The sequence below is a fragment of the Thermobia domestica genome, chromosome 16 (genome assembly GCF_964235325.1).
Source record: "Thermobia domestica chromosome 16, izTheDome1.hap1.1, whole genome shotgun sequence".
Lineage (NCBI taxonomy): Eukaryota > Metazoa > Arthropoda > Insecta > Zygentoma > Lepismatidae > Thermobia > Thermobia domestica.
Genome location: NC_137469.1, coordinates 34,915,003 through 34,939,947, shown reverse-complemented (window position 1 = coordinate 34,939,947; position 24,945 = coordinate 34,915,003). Strand labels below are relative to the sequence as shown.

At 35.4% G+C, this 24,945-nt stretch overlaps 1 protein-coding gene across 2 annotated transcripts in view; it reads right to left on the bottom strand.

Annotated features, from left to right (window-relative positions):
* Positions 1-24,945, bottom strand: part of ptc (protein patched) — a 189,714-nt gene that overhangs the window by 59,743 nt on the left and 105,026 nt on the right. For both annotated transcript variants that reach the window (XM_081742289.1, XM_081742288.1), the window contains exons 3-4: positions 5,055-5,244; positions 604-673 (exon numbers count right to left, since the gene is read on the bottom strand). In XM_081742289.1, the coding sequence (XP_081598415.1) occupies positions 604-673; positions 5,055-5,244 (260 nt within the window). The remainder of the gene's footprint in view (positions 1-603; positions 674-5,054; positions 5,245-24,945) is intronic.

The following is a 24,945-nucleotide window of genomic DNA, read 5'->3' as shown; positions in this document are numbered from 1 at the left end:
ATCGGCGCCCTTGGTTATTGATAGTAAAAAAAATACAAGCATTTGAAATTTTGAAATTTGTTCCAAAATTATAAGAGGAAACTCTAACGAGAATTGTAAACATTTGTGTCCCTTACCCAAAGTATCCAACATAGAAAGAGCATGAGCAGTGGCGTATATAAGGGGGGGGATTCCGGGCTTAAGCCCAGCCCCTCGAAATCTTACTTATTATAGTAAAGTATATGAAATATCTTGCAGAATTTTCACATTTTCAGGCAAAGCCCCACCCCCCGAAAGTTAGCGAAGCCCTCCCCGAAACAAAATCGTACATATGCCACTGACCATGAGTATTATTCGGATTCGTATCAAACATTGTCCCAATTACACGAAAAAAATGCTACATTATTAAAGGTTCAGAATAGATACCGGTATATCACTTACATGTCACAACGTAAATAACGTTCTGTGTCTTTAAACCTCACATGAAATATTTCCGCTTACGCCACTGATTAGAAAAAGCATAAATGATTTTGGTGCTATCACACAATGCACATTTAAAAGAAAAATAATAAAATATATTTGTCCGAGTACAATGATAAAACATTTAAATTTATATATACTTACTTTGTCGATATAATGTATGTCGTAAGTAGGAATACTCGGCGAGTAGCATAAGTCTTTTAATCTCCACGTACTGAAAATGAAAGAATTATAAATGTCAGAAATAAAACGCAATACTGTATAAAGAACTGGTTTACAGAACCTAATCGTAGCGATCAGCACATTGTGGATGCATAGACAAATCATGAATTTCATTTAGGGTTTAAGCATATATGTAGGTATGTATTCGTGTTGTATAAAAGATTTACTTTTTTTCAGTTTACGAATTTTCCATTTCTTCATTGTATTGACAAGCAACAATTAATTACCAAAACAGACTATCTAAACTCCAGGAAGATGTACTACTATGTATCATTTGGTTTTCGGAGGTGGCACATCTTGGCTGGTTGATTTTGTCAACCGGCAGAACTGTTGGATATAGGGATCAGGAATTGAAACTGCTTCAAGTCTTCACCCGAAACGTGTGACTGTGCAGTATGCCCTACCCAAGGTTGAGACCAGTGTGCTTTTGAAGGAAAATGTGTTATACCAGGGGTAGAGCCAGTGTTTAGAACGAGTTCACTCATGCCATTCACGGTTTGTCCAGCATATCATGTGAGAGTCATGCAGACACTCACAAATCATTCATTGGTTTACGCAAGATGGCGCATGTCCCCATTGCACAACTGCCATTGTGGGGCTCATACTCCATCTCTTCCGTTCACATTGATGTTTAATATATATTGGTCTGAGGGTTGAGAATATCACTGTTTATTGTAAAAGTACGGTCCTTCTCTCGGATTCTTAGCAAGGTATTAGGCTCCGTACACTGAAAAGATTAGCGTCCTCACATAGATATATATTTTTTTAGAAAAAAAAAAATCACATCAATACTTATAACTATATTAATATGTTTTGTTTTCATAATATTTCACTACGTTAAACTATTCTAACACACAAATGTACATTTATTTCCACATTCTGTTATACTGTTGAACTTGAGATCACGAATTGACTGGCCTACATAAAGTGTGGAATTTATAATAGTTATGTGAATATTAAACAGCCAGCAACACAAATGTAAATAACATAAGCTAATATTAGAAACTAATAATTACTAGCTTTAAGCCAAGTTTTATCATTCACTCAAATGAAAATATAGTAATAGTACGGTCTGACAGAAAAATTGATATGAAGATCAACGTATACAATCAGCATCAATCTTACAACTGTCGGGCATTTTTCAGTTTAATTCCTAATAATTAAACAACAGAAAGATATCACGATACCGGAACAGAAAATGAGATGTTTCGACTATGAATGATCAGTTTTGGAGCACTTCGTTGGTAATTTATTCCAACAAAAATTAATCAATTTCAAGTTTAAAAAGACGGATGAGGCACAGATACAGAATGACAAGAGTAGAAAAACTACTCATTATTCAAGTTCTGTGCTTAATTGATTAATTATTCAATGCAAAACACAACAGTTTAAAAACCCACCATGCGACGAATTCTTAATTTAAGAGAAAAGAAAGGCTTAGGATTGAAGAAAGAGGAAAAAAAAAGTTGCACAAACTTTTATATTGTACACTTGCAACTGGACAGCTAGATAAGAAAAAAAAATAAAAAGAAAAGAAAAGAAAGAAATATAACCAGAAACCAGTTTCTGAACTATTTCATCGCATCAATCACCAGTAATTTTTTATGCAAATATTTCTAATTTTTTTTTCTTCTCCTACGTCCAATCAGGCAAATGAGTCATTAGTCGTAGACCGATAGCAGCCGCCATGTTTAATTCATAAGGCAAGCGCTTGTTCATAGCTAAGGAACACCCCAAAGTTTTGGACCACACAAGGCCTTTTCGTAACTGCAACTTCAGCATTCGACAACACTTTAATAACAGAGTCTGTGTTTTCAGTTACAGAATTGCCAACTCTAGACGATTAAAAAAAAAGTACGATGAATTGTTACATTTTTGTTTTAGTCGTTTTCACACAACGTTTGTTGACAGTGCTACACGATAACAGGAAACTAATTTCTGTCTGTTTCTTGATATTTGTTTTAAGGCATGATACAACGCCCTATCTGTTATATGTTTTTAATAGTCGTAAACATTAGTGAGTTGCTTTTCTCATTTATATTCAAGCTGATCCATTTGGCCTTGATTTGATGTTATCATCATTTTCAGCATCTTTAATCTTGTACGTTAAAAGGTAGTACCTAGCAGGGTATGTTTACTCTTCTGAATCTGTTTAACGGAAGCCGGAAAATTCTTATACAAATGATAATCACCCTTTCGATAGAGAACTCACTACCGGAGTGGTTGTTCTGCGTCCTTGGATGTTAAAGGGAATTAAAAAAAAAAAAATGGAACATCTCAGGAACTGTATTGAGAATGCTGATGCACATATTGTTCATATCTGGTACGAGAAATTCTTGGTTCGATCCCAGGTCATATAAGTGTAGTAGGCAAGGTAGTATCCGTGGAGTTTCTCGAAGTTCTCCTATTCCTTCTCCATTCTAATTCCACCAGTTTCTTCATACTCATTTACTTTTATTAATAACTCACCTCTTTTGGTTTACAAGGCATAATCATTGGATGTAAAAACTAGAGATTTAATTTCATGTTCTTCCATTTTATGTTCTTCCATAGGGGTTTTAGAGCCATCCTATGACTATACTACTCTTCTCTCAACTTTATCTGGAGATATTAAGAAGGAAAAGAGTCTTGGGCACATTATACTAACAGAACCTTTTAAAATTACTTGATATGATATAAAAGCTGAACAGTGGCCCCACGTTATCGTAGTAGCTAACGCTCTCGCCTTAGAAGTCCCGAGTTCGATTCCCGGTAGGGGCATTCAGTCGAAAAAAAGCTTTTTCAGCCCAGCCATCCTGAATGAGATTCTCCTGAGTTTTTCTCATTCACGCCAGGCAAATAGCGGGGTGGTATCTACCATATAGGTCCCAGACCGCTTCTTTCCCTTCCCAATCCTTTCTTCCTCCCCTTTACTAAGATAGTGTGATCGCCGAGGGACGTCATCCCTCATACGTAACGGGCTAACATGGCCTTAAATACCGAAAGCCCAGAAATCTAATTCCTAAAATACTAATAAAAAAAAAAAACACTTCTTCAAATATGTATGTTTGCAAATCAGTGTATACTATTATTAGTGTTTTTAATATAGTGTATTATTTACTATCATACAGGGGCGTAACTGAGGGGCCTGCAGAGTTTGGGGACCCATCACGATGAAAATGTCTAAAACTTTAACCAACAAAAAATTGAGCTGAATACTGAATAATATTATTTAATTTAGCAAAGGAAAAATATGCTCTGGATGAAAAGTTATCCATTCTAGTAATATCAGTTAAAAAAAAAATCATCTTAGCACTCGAGGATTAAGGAAAAATAATTTTGCTACCGACTGTACAATGTGCTGAAAATTTATTTTTTTGGCGCAAAAAAGTAAGCAAAAGGAATACGTATCCCTATTACTACATTCAGTTCAGAACCTTTATAATTTACATTGTTGCGATTTCAATTTGGTATTACACAATGAAATAAAGTTGAAAAGAACAATTCAGGAACTATGTCCTACTAATAGATAACTATGGCTTCTAGCATTTCCGGTGTATGCACAGCTTTTTTGTTATTTCTCCCCTTACCAATGAGTGTTTCTGCAGCGGAGAGATGTTTTTCAAAATTAAAAACTGATAAAGAACTATTTACGCAGTTCCATATCTCAAGAACGGTTAACCAGTCTCAGTATTTTAAGTGTTGAATGTGCGAGAACAAAAGCAATAGACGTAAGTAATGTAATAGAAATATTTGCAGAAAAGAAATGATATAAGACTACACCGCTTCAAATGAACTACGACATTCAGCAGTTTGTTTGCTTTTTTGGATGAGCATTAATTTTAATTGTAATTTAATTATATTCCATAGTCACTGTGTTAATTATGATTTATGAATTATTATCTTCTACAGGAACATAATATAGTGGGAAGTTAATGTGCAAGGGAAGGGGGGGGGCACAAAAATAATCCTGCGGGGAGGCCCGACATTTTTACGTTACGCTATTGCTATCATAAATAGAGTGTTGAAATAATTAATGAAATAAAATGGAATTTAAAGTTTAACGTCCCACGAACACGCACCAAGGCTAAGGGAGACCATAATGATGATAAATAATGAAATTGTGGAATGAAGACAGTGGTAGGAAGCGGAGAATCCCCAGAAACCCCATGTTCACCACAAAGCCCACCGCTTAGCTTGGCACGAGCTGGGATCAAACCAGAGACCTCACATATCAGAGGTGAACGCTCTACCACTGAGCCATCCTAGCCCCCAAATAATTAATACAGAAATTCTAGTTACAACATATCTACATTGATGCAAATTACTATGTGTTTGATCCTATGAGCAAGTCATTTTATATAGTTGCATTAAAAAAAAATAAAAGTACTTACATATCGAACAAATGAACAGTGACGCGAGTAGCAGCTTGAAGAACGTTAAGATGAGCAAGAAGAGCAGATGGAAGAAGAACCGAACCGTGAGAATTTTTTGGAGTTTGGATCACCAGCTGATGGGTGCTGCCTGCAGCTTCCCCCAATGCAGATTCCGTATACCTTAACTCCTGTTCAAGACGGCCTCCCTCTGAAACACACAATACAAAGAAATACCTTTTAGTATAGATACAACAAAACTTTTGAGATTAAAGTCTACTGGTAATATGACAATATAATCTTGTTCTCGGTGTTGAAGATCTAGACCATCCTTACTTCTTATCTCATTGATTTCTATGAGGATTTATTATTATTATTATTATTATTATTATTATTATTATTATTATTATTATTATTATTAGTAGTAGTAGTAGTAGTAGTAGTAGTAGTAGTAGTAGTAGTAGTAGTAGTAGTAGTAGTAGTAGTAGTAGTAGTAGTAGTAGTAGTAGTAGTAGTTGTTGTTGTTGTTGTTGTTTTAAATGAAACGGTCATTTTAATGGTTTCATTGTACTGATTTCAAATCTATTTAAATAACCTTTACTTAGTGAAAATTAAATTTTGTATTATAAATTTCAATATACAGGGTGTTACAAAAAATTGCCAATGTTTTGGGAATAGATTTCTCTCATCAAAATAAGAAAAAAAAAAGTTCATATGAACCTGTGGTTGGAAGTGCATAGTTTCGTAGTTACAGGGTGCCGAAAACGTAGAAAAATGAACTTTAAAAGTCTTCATCCCGGCGAAATTAAAATACCGCTAATTTTACAGTAATTGTGTGATATCTTCCAATAGATTAAAGATAATCGAAAAGTGGAACAAGACCTCCCTAGACAATATTATGTTACGTGAGATACCGTCATCACGGCTCACTTATCTGCTTTCGATTTCCAACCATTTAGAAAATCGGCATTTTATTTTCGCGTTTCTAAATAACTGCAAACGGGAAGCTACTACGTGACTCGTGATAACGGTAACTCATGCAAAATGACATTGTCTACGGAGGTCTTGTTCCACTTTTCAATTATCTTTTATCTGTTTGAAGATATCACGTAATTACTGTAAAATTAGCGGTATTTTAATTTCGCAGTGATACAGCCTCTTAAAGGTTCATAATTCCACTACTATAGGACCGATCGTAGTTGGATGAAGACATCACTGAGAAACTAGTATATGAACTATCGAAATATCCATCTTTCAGAACTTCTAGTACTTGTACAATCATTTTCAGAGAGGCTGTTTGGGAGTACTTGATTACTCTCCACCTACCTCTCTAAAAAATTGATGTGCAAGTGCAGGAGCATTCTTAAATATGAATATTTGGATAGTTCACATACTAGTTTCTCCGTGATGTCTCGACCCGACTACGATAGGTCCCATAGTAATGGAGCTATGAACTTCTAAAGTTCACTTGTTTCACGTTCTCGGCAACCTATAACTCCGAAACTATTCACTTTTGAGCTCAAGTCGATATGAACTTTTTTTTCTTATTTTGGTGTGAGGAATCTGTTGCCAAAACAGTATGACATATTTTTGTAACGCCCTGTATAAATAATTAAATAATTTAAGAAATATTAAATTTATTCAAAATACAAATTAATTTTCAAAAAGCACATGATATTTGATCAGATTTGAAAAAGAATCGATAATGAAAATTGCAGTTTACGAGGCAATAATAATAATAATAATAATAATAATAATAATAATAATAATAATAATAATAATAATAATAATAATAATAATAATAATAATAATGCTTGCCCAGTTATTCAATACCGTGATATAGATAATGGTCTATTCTATATAATGTATAAATTTACAAGTACTTCAAGACTCGTACCTTTTAACGTTTATTTTACATAGCGAAAGCAATGTTTTCACAAAAACATATCCCAGATGTGCAACAGAGAGTTTTCAATTTCATAAAACTTACAAGTTTACAAGCTCCTTTTTTTTTTTTACAACTTCTCAGATATGAAACGGTAATACTAGTATAGCAGTAAAGATCACTTGTAAATATAAGTGCTATTTCTTGTAATTTCTCGTGTGTCATTGTAAGTTGATGGAAAAACCTATCATAATGAAAATTAATAAATAAATCAAAAATGCTCTTTATAAGCTCCACAATAATGTTAACATATTCCGTGAAGTCAAGAGTTCTTCTCATTTCACAGAAAGTGTTGTCACAGAATAAAAATCGTCGTAAAGACTGAACCGTAGATATGACTGAACTATTTGGTTATCTGAATAATGCATATTATTCTATATTTATTATCAGGGATAAATATTTAGAACCAAGGCGAATTCAGAGGCGGATCTACAACTAAAAACTGGGAGTGGCCAGCCAGAACTTAATCTATGATAGGTATATCATGAGTTTACTATAAACTTTCAAAAATATATAAACAATAGCCTATTTTTGTCACTCAAAATCTGGGGGGCCTACGCCCCTAGCCTTTGACTAGATCTGTCACTGGCGCCAATTCGTTCATTAGTTATTGAAAATAGTAATAGTAGAAAGTTTTGTAATGGATTTCAGCTTTCAAATGTGATTGTACGAGAGAGACTATCCAAAGGGAAGCCACAAAGTATGTTTTCGTTGCTCAAGTTAAAACAGGGCATAGATACGGTGTGTACTGTACTTGATGCACTGAAGTAGTTATATTAATGAGCTGTGTACTTGGATAACTTCGTCCAGTGTCTTTCACTGAGAACATAGATACTTCACTCAGCTTGCTACTCGAACACTGCCACGGACCACAACATAGCCATCAAATTCAACGGACAGAAAAACCAGGAAGGTACAGGTAAAAAAAAAGAAAAAAAAAGGAAAAAATGAAACCTTTGGATGAATGCAGAGTGCGTAACAAATTGTACGAATTCCTCCCGAGGCCAAAGAATACCGTCACACAAAACCGTCATTGTGGTTCTTCGATGTCTTATTTTCTTTTTCTTCTTCTTCTTCTTCTTCCTTTCTCATCCATGTCACATGTTTATTTCTTTCTATTTTCTTCTTGTTTCGCTTTTCAGCACACCTGGGTAACGTGGCAACAAAGCCCAATGTTGGATATCCTGCTTTTTTCCCTTTTTCTTCAATATCGCTGATTGTCTCCAAAGGTTGTCCGTTGAGCAGAGACGGATATTGGATCACTTCATTCGCACGATCATCAGCGATTGCATGTATTTTTTTTTTTTTTTTAAAAAAAAGTCCGTAAATCAGTGCAGACTTTTTGATGGTCCGGAAAGTCATTTACAAATTCATATATGTATCGTTTCGTACATTCTCGTTCCTTTCTTTCGTCCGTTGTTCAGTGTATGTAGTTCCGTTATTAGTGACAACAGATTTCAAGATTAGCATTGCCACAGACTGTGGTGTATTGTCAGTTAATCAATCAATAAAACACTCTAAAACGAGTGAACGGGCCTACAGCGATCTCTACTGCTTCCGGACGCGGGAAAGAGAATAAGCTAGGTCTCCATTTCGGGAAAATTTGTTTCGAAAGAGGCTGCCAATTTTGAAATAGGGCGAATCTATTGCTTTGGGATGCGGAAAAGTGATGTCTTCTTAACATTGGGAAATTTCATTTAGGTACGAATTTAAAATAAGTCACCTAGAGAAAGACTAAAGATTCTTATGAAATGGACTGAATCTTACCATTTTCGAACGGTGTTTCGAAAGTAGTATCGCATTGCAGTTTGTTGTACAAAATGCAAATGAAGAATTTACAGCAAAATACTATAAATTTATGACCATAATTTTGATTACCAAAGTTATCCATTTCTGCGACAAAAATCAGTAGCCAGTATCGTTTTTTTTTTTTTCCTTCATTCTCTTTCAGGAACTAATCTCACATATAGTGAAAGTTTAATAGTAAATTTACTTTCGAAAATCTCACGGTTAAGTACTTTTTTTTTTTTTTTAGGTTCTCAAATAACTCAAAGCAATCCGCTACGGAACAAATACCATATTATTGGAGACTTGTCGTAGAATGGTTAAGAAAGAACCCATGTAAACTTTTTAAAATTTTATTGCGCCTGGAAATAAGACGCTTCAATGCTCTTTCGAGATGCAAGAAGACCCTAGCTTCCTTTCGAAAACTAGATCAATAGAAAAACACGGGATTTCACCAATAAGGCTACCTTCTTCTCTGCCCTTCTATCTTATCACAATTCTTTCAAGTTCTAGTAAGATCAGGATTACCAATCTAGTTCGTTTCCAAGCATTGACCCAGAAATATTCATTTTGTTATGATTTCTTGTTTTATATTGAAGTAATGTTCGGTTTGTGAGCTTTAAAAAAATGAAAACAAGTTGGATCCTAGTAGAACTTGGTTGATTGAACATTTGCGTGTTTTAGTCAGAAAACTGCAGTTCATTTCGTGGGCTCCATAATTTCAATTCCCTATTTCTTGATGGCTCTATGCAAGGGCGTCGATCCTGGGGGACCCCTCTCCCCAAAGCTCATGTGGGCCTCCTTATTGTACTTAAGAATATACAATATTTGGCATAATTTGAATGCAATTTGTCGTAAAATCCTCATATATGCCTTCTACATCTGAATGCCTCCCCCCCAAAAAAAAATTTTTTTAGAGAAATCGGCGCCCCTGACTCCACGTGGACACATGCAAATCAGGGACAGCTTTAGGATTTTAATTTTGGGTAGGCTCGCTTCCTCGCTCATGGATACATAAACACATTTGATTGATTAATGACAGTAGTGGTTGATGCTATTTGTTAAATAATTATCTACCATTACTATAAATATAGTGGAAAATATATTTACCTTTCATTGTATCTTTTAGCGTTTATATATTTTTGAAAAGTTTTGGGTAGACCCGTGCCTACCCACTAAGGCCGCCGCAACAAGCTTAGACGATTTGTAAAATGTCAAAGCAAGTACAGGTACTTGTTTTCAAAAATATATAAATGTCAATATTTTTTCCCTACTGATTTCCATTGTTATGGTTATCTGTGATGCATAAAAGTATGTTATTCCTATTATTTCATGTCTATGTAAAACAATAAAATAATTAATGAATTATTATTATTATTATGACTTTCTTGGTTGCTGAAAGATCTATTCAAAACATAAATCGCAATGCAAATTTGAGTTTGACATGATTTTTTAAAAGTATAATTTAAATGTTTTTAATTTGGGACCAAATAAGCAATCATTGGTGTTTCCATGTACAGACGAACTTTGCAGAAAGAATATATAGAGAACTCTATTTCAACCATTAAATTAACAAGAATTTTAGGGATGATCCAAAAAAATGCACCAAAAGATTACGATCTTCACCACTAATTAGTTTTTTGGATCAGGGGCCACAAAATTTTTGAACGGCTCCTAAATCGAGTTTTCGTATTTTCTACGGAATAAGTACATCATACTGAATTAAGCGATAATCTGGATTTGGCTACACTGTATGTAGTTCTCCAGAGTCCAAATATAAGGCGTACAAGAAAATTTTTGATTGAAATATATTGGATCTTTTGGTCTAAAAACACAATCGTAACTTCAACAAAAATTAAGCTAATAAGCAAGTTTTGCTATTCAAAATTGATGAAATTTTAAGTAAATTCGCTGTTTATTAAGCATTTATACAAAACACATGTGTTTATATTTGAGCCGAATTAAATCGTAAGCCGTCTATTTATGGTATTATAGACAAAATTGTGCTCATTAACTTATAAACTATGATTCACTCTAAATTCTGATACGCTCCCCAAAGTCTCCGTCTTTCAATACTTGTAAAAGGCATAAGTTTTCTTGAAATATTTCCGTTTTCTCCAAGTATTATTTCTGATCACTCCGCAAATGAAATTTCATAATTTAATTGAATTTGGCATCCTCTCCCTTAGCCCACGATGAACTAAAATTTTATTTGGTTTCATGTTGATTGGGAAACAAAATGAAAAAAAAAAATCATAAAACATGAGAACTTCTAAATTTTCGCCGCCAGAAATTTATTTTACAGATCCAACAAATACAAAAACAAAAACTTGAGATAAAATGTTGAGATTTTTCTTTGTGTTGTATTTTTTTTTTTTTTTAATTGTACAGCAACAGAGAAAAGAGCATCCATTAGAACGGCGGCAAGCTGTCGTCATTGCATGACCTGCTTCTATCAAAAAGTCATTAACTTTATTACCGTAGACGCCTAAACACAAAAAACTACACAAACTTCTTTTTCAGGAAACCGAAGAGAAAATGGTAAGAGAGACCTGGAGTGCTTAATAGGTACGAGTACAAAGTCTCAATATCAATTATCCATATTTCACGACAAAGGAAAAAAACTCGTAAATGACTCCAAAATATCACATTGCTTCCTCTTAATTTTGAAATATGAAGTTCTGATGGAGCCGAACTGGATGAAATGACAATGTGTACGCTGCACAAGTAGAGTAATTTCCACAACTAATGGTTTCTAGGAACAGACATGCAAGGCTATCCTTTCCGCACCATTAATCTTCTCTAGTAACTGGCCATCTTCGCTAACTTATACATTCCAAGATGAAACAAACGTTGGTTACGCCATACAGTAGTGGTTCTCAAAGTGATGCTCGTGAGCTCAATCCAGTGGGTCCACAATACATTTTTAGTTTGTTAGATACTGGAATCATTTGTGAAATTCGACTTAATACTACGGTATAACGGGGAAAAAGTCCCCAAAGATGAGACATTAATTGATAAATATTGAATTGAACAAAATTATGTAAGTGCAAATCCTCATGTGTAGTTTTTCATAATCTTCATCATAACAATACGAGTATTTTTTTGTAAACCTACGATAACCACGCCACCTATTAAGATGAGTCTGATACTGAAGTATAACCTAAGCACGCCACCTATTAAGATGAATCTGATACTGAAGTATAACCTAAGCACGCCACCTATTAAGATGAATCTGATACTGAAGTATAACCTAAGCACGCCACCTATTAAGATGAATCTGATACTGAAGTATAACCTAAGCACGCCACCTATTAAGATGAATCTGATACTGAAGTATAAACTCACTAAGCTTCTTCATTATGACACTAGCAAATCAAAGTACACATTATGGTTAATGAGATATAGTTAAAAATATTATTAATCACTAAGCTTTAGTTTTGCCTGAAACTATAATATTTTGCAATGAAGAAACAGGATGACTGTGTTTTATCTTGAAATAATATATATATTGCATACCCGGTGGAAGAGTATTACAACTCCAAAAATGAAAATTTTGAGTTATCATCGCTCAAAAGAGAACACACAGAGAGAAGCGAGCTCTACCTGGTGGTGTTTTCGCAGAAACGTAACTAAACAAATTAACCCCTAGATGGCAGAAATACCAGTATTCCAGGGAACGATTTTGATAGAATAACGAACTTTAATGATATATTTGATTTACTTTTACTATGGAATTAAAGTGCAGGACACTTTAAAAAAGAGGAGTGGCCCGTAAAATATTTTTGAATAGCACTGAACATTAGCCAAGTTTGCTTTTACTAGAGAACTTTCCAATTTAGTTTGAAATTAATTACCTTTGTTTCCCTTTTATATCTTCTAGTACTTGTCGTATTTAATAATAATAACAATATGAGTAGGGCCTATACACTTTCAGACACCAGATTATGTATATTGTTGTTTAATTTCTCTTAACAGCGACACTAATTCCTAACAGTGACAGAATAATCTTAAGAGTGAGACGCACATGCTAATTGTTAAAAAAAAAAAAAAAAGCTAAATTTTTACAATACTTTCTGGTATCTGCAATATCCTAAGTTTTAGTATAGCTAGGTCGGTAACTGGCACTATGTAAACAATACTGTTTTTCAGGGTGGCGATTGGATATGAACACTGGGATGCAAAAATTGGCCATTAGTAAGGGAGCATACGAGGCAATAGTGTGGAGGCAAAAATTAGGCAATTGCCCCCATGCCCTCCTTCATCGCCGCCACTGCTGTTCTTTGCTTGTTGAAGTTTAACGTTTCTTTCCAGCACCTAGGCTATTTGTGATGAGACGTTAAGGCGTTCAATGCTCTCTCACCTGAACTCGAAACCGGAACCACGTGTATCAAAGGTGCGCGGGCACAACCACAAGGCCAGCAGACGAGGGGGAGTACTGTTTCTTCAGTGCATACAGTAGTTCCGCTGATATGTTCAATCATCAAGGTGACTACGTTGGAGAGAAGACCAAGTCAACAGGTGTTACTGACAATAAATAAATGTGGTTTGGAGCAGGATTTTGCTCCTGTACATTGCTACTGTCAGTGAGTGAGATGAGTGTACTTTTGAGAACAAAATGACTAGTATGCAATATATGTCAATGTACTCTTCCCCCCGGATAGTTGCCATTCATTACGGAGAGGTATACTCAGTAGTTTCATTTCAGGTTTTGCAAAGGTCAAGATTGATCACAAACATTAGAATTTCACGGTTTTATTAGCATATTAGTATATAATTAATTAAAAAGCAGGTTTGTCAAACTCAGGAGGGCAATTCCCACTCTTGCCCTCCTCAAATGATGCCACTGGGTACGCTATCTTTAGATGGAAATTTTGTCTTCATTCACTGGTAATTTAACCACTGCATCCATGAATATCAGATTAAACACGCATGTATGCGTGAGAAATGAAAGATTTTTTCTCTTCTATAGATGGAGACACTGACTTTTCCATATGCCTTTTCTACACTGTATTCAGAAGACCCGACCCAGCTGCTCTGGCACAGTTGCCACAGTTCCTTTCCTTCGAGGTCCGGCATTGTTCCACATGGGAGACCACACCGGAATGTACCCAGTGCGGCAACATGGTGCTAGCGAGGATGGTACATCGTGTGTGGTCCACAGGAAGCCGAACAAACTACCTCATTGCTTTGCCCACATTTACTAAAAGCATCGCTGTAATTACGTCACAAAATGTTACATCAAGTTCTAGGTACCATTAATATTGTCTTTTGATTGTGTTCCAATAAACATACATCGTTTGGGGTTATCTATTTTACATGTATAAACTTGGCAGTAACGATTTTCTTCTTTTAATTTTAACTCTTGTCAATTTTAACATTATCAAGAACCTAATCTATCAAAAACCTTTTCTGTGGGGTTGTAGTGCGGTTAAATACTTTTTAGCGCAGAGGATCCTGGGTTTTATCCCTGATGGGGCATTGAATTTTCCATTTTGGTCAAGCATAGCGAGTTGAGTTGATTTTGAGTTTAACGTCTCTTGCAGCAGCGAGGTTGAGACGGGACCTACTGATTAACGTGCAATCCACACCACATGAGGTCCCGCCGGGAATCGAACCCAGGTCTTCCACGCCAAAGGCGCGTACGCTCACCGTTTAGCCACAGAGGAGCTCTCAACCATAGCGAAATAATAAAGAAATTATTCGTATTAGGAGGTACGGACTAGAGACTAGACAACATGAAATAGTTGGTTTGTCATAGCTCTTATTCTGTTGTAGCAATCCATAATCATTTATTCATCCATTCATTTATTTTAACTGTTGGTATTCCAACAACCGTATAGTCCTATTCCCACCCACTTTTTTCCCTAATACTTTTTTAAAGAGAAGATATATATTATATCAAGAACACAGTAATTAAATTTTAAAAATGGAGCAGTTACTTCGTTTGATCAGCTCATCTAGAACAGGGGTTTCCAATCTTCTTTACTTGGCATTCCGCTTCGTAAACCCTGCACTTCAGGCCCCTTTTTACCAGTTTTTTTTTCTTAAGAGACCTCATCCCGGCGAAATAAAAATACCGCTAATTTTACAGTAATTATGTGATATTTTCTAATAGATAAAAGATAATCGAAATGTGGAACAAGAGCGCCCTAGACAATGTTATTTTGCGTGAGGTACCGTTATCACAAGTCACCTATTTAGAAACGCGAAAATAAATGCCGATTTTCAAAAATGCTCGAAATCGAAAACAGATAAGTAAGTCGTGATAACGGTATCTCATGTAAAATGATATTGTCTAGGGCGCTCTTGTTCCACATTTCGATTATCTTTTACCTATTTGAAGATATCACATAATTACTGTAAAATTAGCGGTATTTTAATTTCGCCGAGATGAAGCCTCTTAATGAAACCATAGTTTTTGCTCAATAGTTACTATGTGTTTGTACGTATACTATTTAATTTAACGTTTCTTTGTTACATCATTCGTAATGATTGTAATTGCCAATGTAATTTATTGCTGTCAGTAGCCTACGCCCCTTAGGTTGGGAACCAGTGATCTAGAAGTTATTTACAGATGAAAAAATGCCATTTTGAATGAACTTGAAGCTAGTCTAATATTCTGAATGTGTTCGGATATAGAATGTTTGAATTGATTTGTTTATATTGAAATGAACGCTAATTTTCCAAGTTCAAACCTAGCCTATATGACATGCAGAAATAGTATCATGTGTGGGATCCGAATCACATGCTGATACTTTAATCGAACTCGTGGTTCCTTATATCAAATATAAGAGGGGGGCACTCGGTCGAAAAAGTGTAAAAAGCTTTTTCAGGCCAGCCACCCTGAATGAGGTTTTCCTGGGTTTTCCTCATTCACACCAGGTAAATGCCGGAGTGGTACCAAACATATAGGTTCCGAGCCGCTTCCTTCCTTCCCCAATCCTTTCTTCCTTTTCTTTCCCCGGATCGTGTGTTCGCCGAGGGACGTCATCCCTCAAACGTGAAGGGCTAACATGAGCACAGAATCCGAAAAGCCCAGAAATCTAAATCCTAATCTAATGTAAGAATAGTTACACAGGAAGATGTGCGTGTAATTATTAGAATTTCTAATGGTATTGACGATTTCATGTAAAGAAAATTTATGCCGGGGCCGGTTATGTTGTTCTGTTGTTTTACAGCAAGAAGAAAACGTGTATGTACCGAGACGAATTCTTGACAGTGTATAGGTAGTGAAAGTATTTAAAAATTCACCTCACTTCGTTTTTTCTTTCTTTTTTATTTTAAAAATCTAACGGTGTTTACTTTCACTTGCGGCAGGTCAGACAGTTTATGTTCTTCTTCTCCCTTGCTCCTTAGGAAGTAAAATATGAAAGTACAAAGAGCCGTCTGCTTTAGTTACGTTTAGTCTCCTCTGGAATATGAAATACAAAACATCTATGTATTTACGCCGGTCGTTGTTTAACATGTTTGGCTTGAAGAAATACTTTTTTGATTATTGTTTTCTGTATCCAATATCCTAATCCAGTAGTTTTTAAGCATTTTTTGATTGACGACATAGTTTACTGAACACTGACAGCAGTGGCGTATTTACGATTTTGTTTCGGAGGGCTTTGCTAACTTTCGGGGGGGGGTTGCCTGAAAATGTGAAAATTCTGCAAGATATTTCATATACTTTAGTATAGTAAGATTTCGGAGGGGGCTTAAGTCCGGAAGCCCCCCCCCCCAAATACGCCACTGGCTCACAGTATCGCGACACACTTAAATACTTGAGTCTTGATATAATAATAATAATAATAATAATAATAATAATAATAATAATAATAATAATAATAATAATAATAATAATAATAATAATAATAATAAGTTACAGTACTGTAAGACTATAACGTTCTATTAAGTAGTAACTCTATGCAATACTGAAGATTGTTGCCACTGGAGGTGTTAACTGTTAACAGCCTGTCTCAAATTTGATTTCAATTATTAAACGCTTCATGATTTTTAAATTCTAAAATTTCGCGAGACACCGCTTGATAATCACTGTACTAATTCATTATATGCTCAACTCACATTATTCAATATAGTATACGAATATATATACTATTAAATGAGCTTTCAATTCTGTATCTTTAAGTTACGTCCCACAATTATGTCGTTTACGCTGAGGGAGACGGACGATTAAGGCAAGTGAATGATGACGGAATACATTGGTAGAATGAGAATGTAGAAGGCAACGGGAGTACCCCGAGAAACCCTGTTCACCACAAATTCACGATATGTGTGTAGGTTCACGATCGAACACGGAACAAGCAATGCTACTGGTACTGACTGAATTTAGAGATCGCTTTAACAAGGACCCAACCCGCAACGCAATCCTCCTTGACTGGGAGAACCGGGTGTTTGTCTCAGGATATATCAAAGACAGGCTGCGTGGTATGATGAACCATGTACTGTCGTCCTTTGTTCAATTGCAATGTCTCCAATCAAATCGCTTCGCAAAATAGCAGCTGACCTGAATATACCGCGTTCAACAATGAACGACCATATTTAAAAAGATTTGCTTGCATATGAAACCTATAGGTACGGAGTTTTCTCGGACACCCTGTAGAAAGCATAAAGAACTGAAACAATTTGTGATCCAGAAACAATAATGATATAAATATTAGTCATGAGCTAAGGGAAGGAAGGAGTCGCAACGCGTCAAAAGAAATGGGAGACTATACTCGCACGAAACGACAGTTTTCAATTTCAAGTGCTTGTTACAATCCGCTAGTAATCCTCAGAAACACTTTCCCACGTTTCGTAACATCTCATTGTAGCAATGTGAGAAATATATTGTGCATCTTACAAACACAGTGCTAATTTGGCACGCTATCATAAAGGCGTAAAAAGGTTCAGCAAGACGCTTTGCACATCAGAAACTTTTTATGTAACAACACCTTTTCTTTCGCCTTCCGCTGTCTTGATTAACCCTTTCCAGTGCAGTATGTTTCTTTCATCTCTCCCGGTGCATGACCTCCAAACCATTACGTAATGAAGCACGGATTATCAACATATTCTCTTCTCGCTTTACAGTGTTGCCAGGCAAGGCGCTTTATGCATTGCTAACTTTAACATGAGAAGCTTAAATATCATTTTCCAACGTCAATTCATATATAGCATTAAATTTTAATGAAATTTGTTGGATTTTTTAAAGGTAAAACAATGGATTGATACGCATGTTGAATATATCTTTAAATCTTTAAGTTTTACGTCCTACAGTTATGCCGGCTAGGCTAAAGGAGACGGTGATTACGAGAAATGAATGAAATGGTGAAATGGACAGAGTGGGTGGAAACGGAAGAACTCCGAGAAAACTCATGTATACGGTGTTTGTCCACTACAAAGCTCACTTGGTGGGAGCTGGGATCAAACCAAGGATCCCATGCACCATAGGTGAACGCTCTACCACTGAGCCATCGCGGTCCATATTAAACATAGAAGAATTTTTCTCATTATTAGATGAATAAAGGATATCAATACTATAGTATCAATTCATTTACATAAGGATAAGCTATTAGAATTTTATATAATATGTATCTTATTAAATTCTAAATGGGGCCGCGTTGGCTCAAAAGTAGAGCGCTCATCTCTAGTGCATGAGGTGCCCGGTTCGATCCCAGCTCGTGCCAAAGGTACTTTGTGGTGGACAAACACCGTGTCTGTGGTTTTCTAGTTTTCTTGTCCCCTCCCAATTTCTTCATTCTACCATTTCATTCATTCTCATTGTCACTGTCTCCTTTAGTTTAGCCGGCATAATCCTGGGGCGTAAAACTTAAAAATGTCATTTCATTTTTAAATTAGAATAATCTATTCCTGTTTAAGATTGTCACTAGTTTGTGATAGTGATTCAAATTGATTTCAATCTTTTCAACCTCGAGGAACACTTGGGATCCGTAGACCACAGTTTGAGAAGCGCTGAACTAAGAATCTGTGTTTCAGTTTGGACAATATATCATTGACTTCAGCAGACAGATAGCGTGCAAAGTTAAATTACCGAAACTGTAACACAGATTACTAATAATAAGTGTTTGCTCTGATCAGACTTTATTTTTAATTAAATAAAAAGAAACAATGGTGAAAATACAATAACAAAATATTGGAAGTTAACTTAGTACGAGGGTCTTTCAATAAAATTGGAAAGATGCAAGTGCGCCCATCAGGGGGGCAAGGTGGGGCGCTCGCCCCCTATAGGAAATTGTACTTCAAAATATCGAAAACCCAATAGAATTTTTACATTAGTTACAAAAAAATTTGAAACTATATTTGAAACGTTGCTTATACTTGCCTCCCCTTGGAAACCACAACATGGGCGCCCTTGGAAAGATGATATTGGTACAGTATCGAAAAAAGGTTTGCTTTTAGTAAGCGTCATTCCTCACTAGACTGTTGTTAAAGTTTCAACTATATCCGTCAGTTGATTGCATTGTCACAGTTGATTGAAGAAACAAACTTGTGTTTATTAAGAAAAATGAAAAGAAATTAGTTTTGTGCGGTTATTAAACACTTCTATTTCAAAGGTTTAACTCAGAAAGAGATCAAAGCCAAGTTGGAAGAAGTTAATGTCATATCTAATCTTGTGTTTGTGACTGTTTACAATTGGGAAAATGAGTTTAAATGTGGCCGTGCATCCAGGGTCAGATTAAGGGAGGGGCTGTAGCCCTGGGCCTTCACTCTAATTAAAATCTCAACTGGCTGGCTAAAAAGAATCATACAAGATACAATTATCATAATAAGATAACATATGACAAAAAATATGAAACATATTCCCTTAATTTCCTTCCTGAACTTCCACAGAAATGTTTTAGGCAAAGTCAGTAGGGGCTTTTTTTTTTTTTTAAGTCCCGGGCCTCCAGATGAATTAATCCGATCCTGCGTACATCCATAAATGATGAACATTGCTCGGGACCTCCAGTGGAACTGACTTTCTCCGAAATGATTGACAAAATCCACGATATGGTTTTGAGTGATAGACGAATCAAAGTGCGCGAAATATTTGAGGCCATAAGCGTATCACAGGGTACAGTATTTTCAATTTTGCACGAAAACTTGGGTTTGGAAACAACCTAGGCAAGATATGTGCCGCGTTTGTTCTCAGTGGAGAATAAACGCAATCGTGTGATCGATCTGGTGCTATCTGGTAGAGGCCTTTATATATATATATACGCGAAATCATCTACATCTGAAGTCCTCATTTTGCAAAGAAAAGAATTATCTTCCATCAAGACAAGTTTCGATGTCGAAAATTATGGAATTAAAGTTCGAACTATTACAACATCCACAGTATTAACCAAATTTGACCCCCAGTGACTATTTCATTTCCAAACTTGAAGAAAATTGCTCGGCGGAAAACGATTCACGTCGAACGAAGTTATCACCCAAACAAATGCCTATTTTGAGAACCTTCCGAAATCCTACTTTTTGGACGGTTTTAAAAAGTTGGAGAAACTCTGAGGACAACGAGATTATTTTGAAAAACTGAAAAAAAAAATCTACCCAAAATGATTTGTTTTTAAATCTTTTTCTAAGAACTTATTCAACGACCCTCGTACGAAACTATATAACGTTGAGAGTATAATTCTGGAAATTTAATCTAAGTTACGGATTACTTTATAGAAAACACTTTTTAATTCGTGTTTGAATGTTTTAAGCCAACGTTGGAATAACCTTATATGCCCTGGGATCAAACTATGGACCCTTTACACCAGAATGTGCACTCCAGGGCACTGCATATCCGTGGCTCTCAGATAAAGAAATCTGATTCATTGCTTTAGCCTTATTCTCGACGGCATCAACAGCTGATTAATGACTGTGTTTTACTACCGATGAGTGTCGAACCAAGCGAACGGCATGCGCACAAGAGATCGTATTCTTGAGAAACACCAGTTCGGTTCGTCACGGTCGGTACACGCCAGGAGCCGCTGTGTGTGGTCTTCCCGTCATTCAGTCTTCTAGTATCTTCCGTCCCGCTCCGCGCCTTCCCCTCCAAGACTCCTTGGCAGTTACAATGGGAAAGAAAGCTGGGGCGGGGAGAAAAACACTGAGGACAGCCTCGACTTCTTCCAAGAACAAGAAAACCCTTCTGATAAACAATTCTCGTAAATGAGAAAACGGAACTTTTTTTTCTTTCTTTTTGTAAAGATATATGAAGAGCTGTGCTCTGGTTACAATCAAGTGCTTTTCATTCACTCACTACCGTTACAAGGAACAACAGCAATAACCTCGTCTATGTTTGTTATCATGTTTATGATGACAGAATAACTTCCCAGAACAGCCCTACTTGTTTGATTGGAGCTCTACTTTGGACGACTCTATACGATGTGTTGATGTGGGATCCGTACCACATAAGATCTCACCGGGAAACAAACCAGAGACCATGTGCTTTACTCAGAGATCCCGCTTCATTAACCTTTAATAATAATAAAATACTGTGTATCTGTGTGTGTGTTTGTATCTGTCATTAGCTTTTCACATTGAAAAGAATCACCTACTAACTCTCTACTCCCAAATCTCGTACACATATAAAATCTTTGTCAGATTTGATCTCATACGAAGCCATTATTTCGGTCTCGGCTCGAGGAAAATTATAAGGGATCAAAATGTATGCACAAAAGATTGGAATAAAATACTCTAAATCATAACATAGCTCCAGAATTGTGATCTGATTCTATATTTTAAAAAAATAATAACCAGAGTGTAGCTTTACAAAGGCTAAATAGATTTTCAAAAGTTAATTATATATTCTATAAAATACAAAATTATCATGAAATTGTAAATAAGATTACAATTTAATATTTTACTAATATTGGGTTTAGTTCAATGTTCAAGTGTCAATACATACTTTAATAATTCGTAGCGACCATGGTTCAAGTATGATTAATTTCTAAACAATTTGAACTTCTTCGTGGCTATATGGTTGGCGAACATCTACCGAGTGCTTAGGGAGACCTGAGTTCGATTCTCGGCAGGATATTGTGTGGTTCGGATACAAGTTCACATATAATCACGGTACTGAACGGAACGCTAATCTCCAAATCAATCGACCAATATGTTTATTATTATTATTATTATTATTATTATTATTATTATTATTATTATTATTATTATTATTATTATTAGTTTGAAATAAGTGTTAGTCTCGCCGTCCATGAACAATGTTACCTCAGGATATGCACCTTGATGTAGTTTTCGGACTTCGTGCTTTCCTAAAGAGTATCATCCCTCAAATTATTCCTTTTACGTATTTTTGCAAATGCTTCTAAGTCTTATTGAGTTTTAAAATCTGCCCTATTTTATTTGTCCACGCGAGGGACATTGATGGGCTTCCTAGTTGGTGATGTGTAGTTAATCCATCGGCTTATGTCATTGTTTCGGCCAGGATTCGTTTCATCTTTAATTCTAGTAACTTCTCAAATGTTCCCTGATACTGGGCCAATATTTCTGTGCCCAACGGGAATCGAACTCGGAATAAGAAATATCTAAGGAACATTTTCAACATTATCTTTTATTTACCGAACAAATGTGAGAAAAAATATGATTGCGTATCACCAATAATAAACTTTACCGATTTGTGACTTACTGTAGGGTTTCAACTAGGAATCGATTATACTAGCCTCTCATCATAACGGAGATAATGACAAGTACTGTTATCACTCAATGTTACGTTTGGAAAGGAACCTGAAAATATTTATCTAACGCTACAGTCACGATATAGTAACGTCAAACAGCAACATAAAATTATTAAAATTAATCACAGTAATTAACTAAACAGGAATATAATTATATATTTTAACATTTGGAATGCATGACTGATTTTTCTTCCTATAAATATTTCCAATACCAATAATGTTTATTGTTTCTCCCAGTATTTACGGATCTTTTTTTTTTATTTCATTATTTCGTTGTTTAAAAAAGTGTGCAACTAAATGCAATATTAAGAGTATCACAGCATTTTAATGCCGCAGAGATTTTTCAACACACTTAATTTCTTCTTGTCTGGCAACACTGATTTTCTTTTTAAAACTCACTGCCGTGTTCCGCAGGACCAGAAACAAACATTTTAGGCGACCCCCAACCTGATTTTTGAACCTCCACACGATAGGTCTCAATAGCCAGGTTGTTTTGAAGCGAGATTTCAAAACGAGCTGAGAATTCTTTTGTCGCCCGGCAAAGTGCCCTGTTGGGCCGACCATCAATATACTATACTCGCCATTCGTCTTATGAAAAGCCACACCTTTTGACAGCTAATTAGAAAACGTCACACCGCAAAACGAAAAACGGAAATTCCCAGATGTTTTAGCGATTTTCTTTTACTAATCTTAAAAAAAAGTAATAAAAACAAAATTAAACTTTAGATGTTATATTTGGAAGTATAAAGGTTGTTCAAAGTGAGAGATATATCTTCTGAAGTGAAAGAATACAGTGAATTAAAAACAATTTATATTATACACTATGCCGTCATGTGACTAGCAGGTATAAGCATGTGTTTAAGGCGTTATAAACTGGCATTTACATTATGGTATTCGAATCCTGCCTACGAAATACCTATATTCATTGGTAGGTAAACTAGAAAAGACACAGATAAACCTCTAAGACATTAAAAGGGATCACGCTATATTTCTTTATCTATCAACCACAGACAAACAAAATTGACTGACTGGTTTGTTGAATGAAGCGTCAGACCGGATACCAACCGATCTATTTTGTCTTGCCAATACTTTCTAAGGACTAATTTATATCGGGAATCTTTCCCTCGTGGTATTGCAATCCACCTTGATTAGTTCTGTGGGTTAGCTAACACTAAAACTATTTGGTTATTTGATACTTGATATTGAAACTGTTTGATTGTTTGATATTTGACACTGAAAGTGTTTGATTGTTTGATAGTTGATACTGAAAGTGTTTGATTGTTTGAAATATTTGACACCCAAGCTGTTTGATTGATATTTGACAATGAAATTGTTCGATTGTTTGATATTTGACACTGAAACTATTTGATTGTTCGATATTTGACACTGAAACTGTCTGATTGTTTGATATTTGAAGCTGACACTGTTTGATTGTTTGATATTTGGTACTGAAACTGTTTGATTGATATTTGACACTGAAACTGTTTAATTGTTTAATATTTGAAGCTGACACTGTTTGATTGTTTGATATTTGATGCTGAAAATATTTGATTGTTCGATATTTGACATTGAAGCAGCTTGACTGTTTGGTATTTGACTCTAAAACTGTTTGATTGTTTGATATGTGACAACACTGAAATTGTTTGATTGATTGATATTTGACACTGAAACAGTTTGACTTTGTTATTTGACACTGAAATTGTTTGATTGATATTTGACACTGAAATTGTTTGACTGTTTGATATTTAACACTGAGGATATTTGTTTGATATCTGACACTGAAGCTGTTTGATTGTTTTACATTTGATACTGAGGATGTTTGACTGTTTGATATTTGATACTGAGGATTGTTTGATTGTTCGATATTCGACACTGAAGGTGTTTGATTGTTTGATATTTGACACTAAAACAGTTTGTTTGATACTTGGCACTGGAACAGTTTGTTTGATATCTGGCGTTGAAACTGTGAGATTTTTTGATATTTGATACCGAAACTTTTTGATTGACTGATATTTGATACCAAAACTGTTTGATTGTTTGAACATTAAGTTCTACAATACTTCAGATCCAGTTTTATCCTTAACATAAAAACAGCTTCTTAAAAAACGCACATGAAATAAATTTCGAAGAAAGAAATTGAGCGAGAGAGAAAAAGCAAAAATCGTAAACTACTACCACTGTTATTGACCATGAGAAATCAAGTTCCAAAGCATCCATGTCCTAACAGAGTATACACACACACACACAACAAACTACATTACACAACTATAAATTTACCTGGAAGGGGGGAAGACAAAAGATTTACGACTGTTTCACATAACATGAGCGCGAACGTCAATCCTTCAAGATTTCTTTTTATGAAATTACTGTAGTGGTGGTCTCGTTAAGACAAGAGTAATTTCGTTTTTTTTTTTTTTTAAGCGAACTTAAAATGAATGAAAAGACGATGGTAAATGCAAAAAACGCTAGTACGAGGAGAAAGAGAGTATGATAATATTGCGAAAAAAAAATAAAT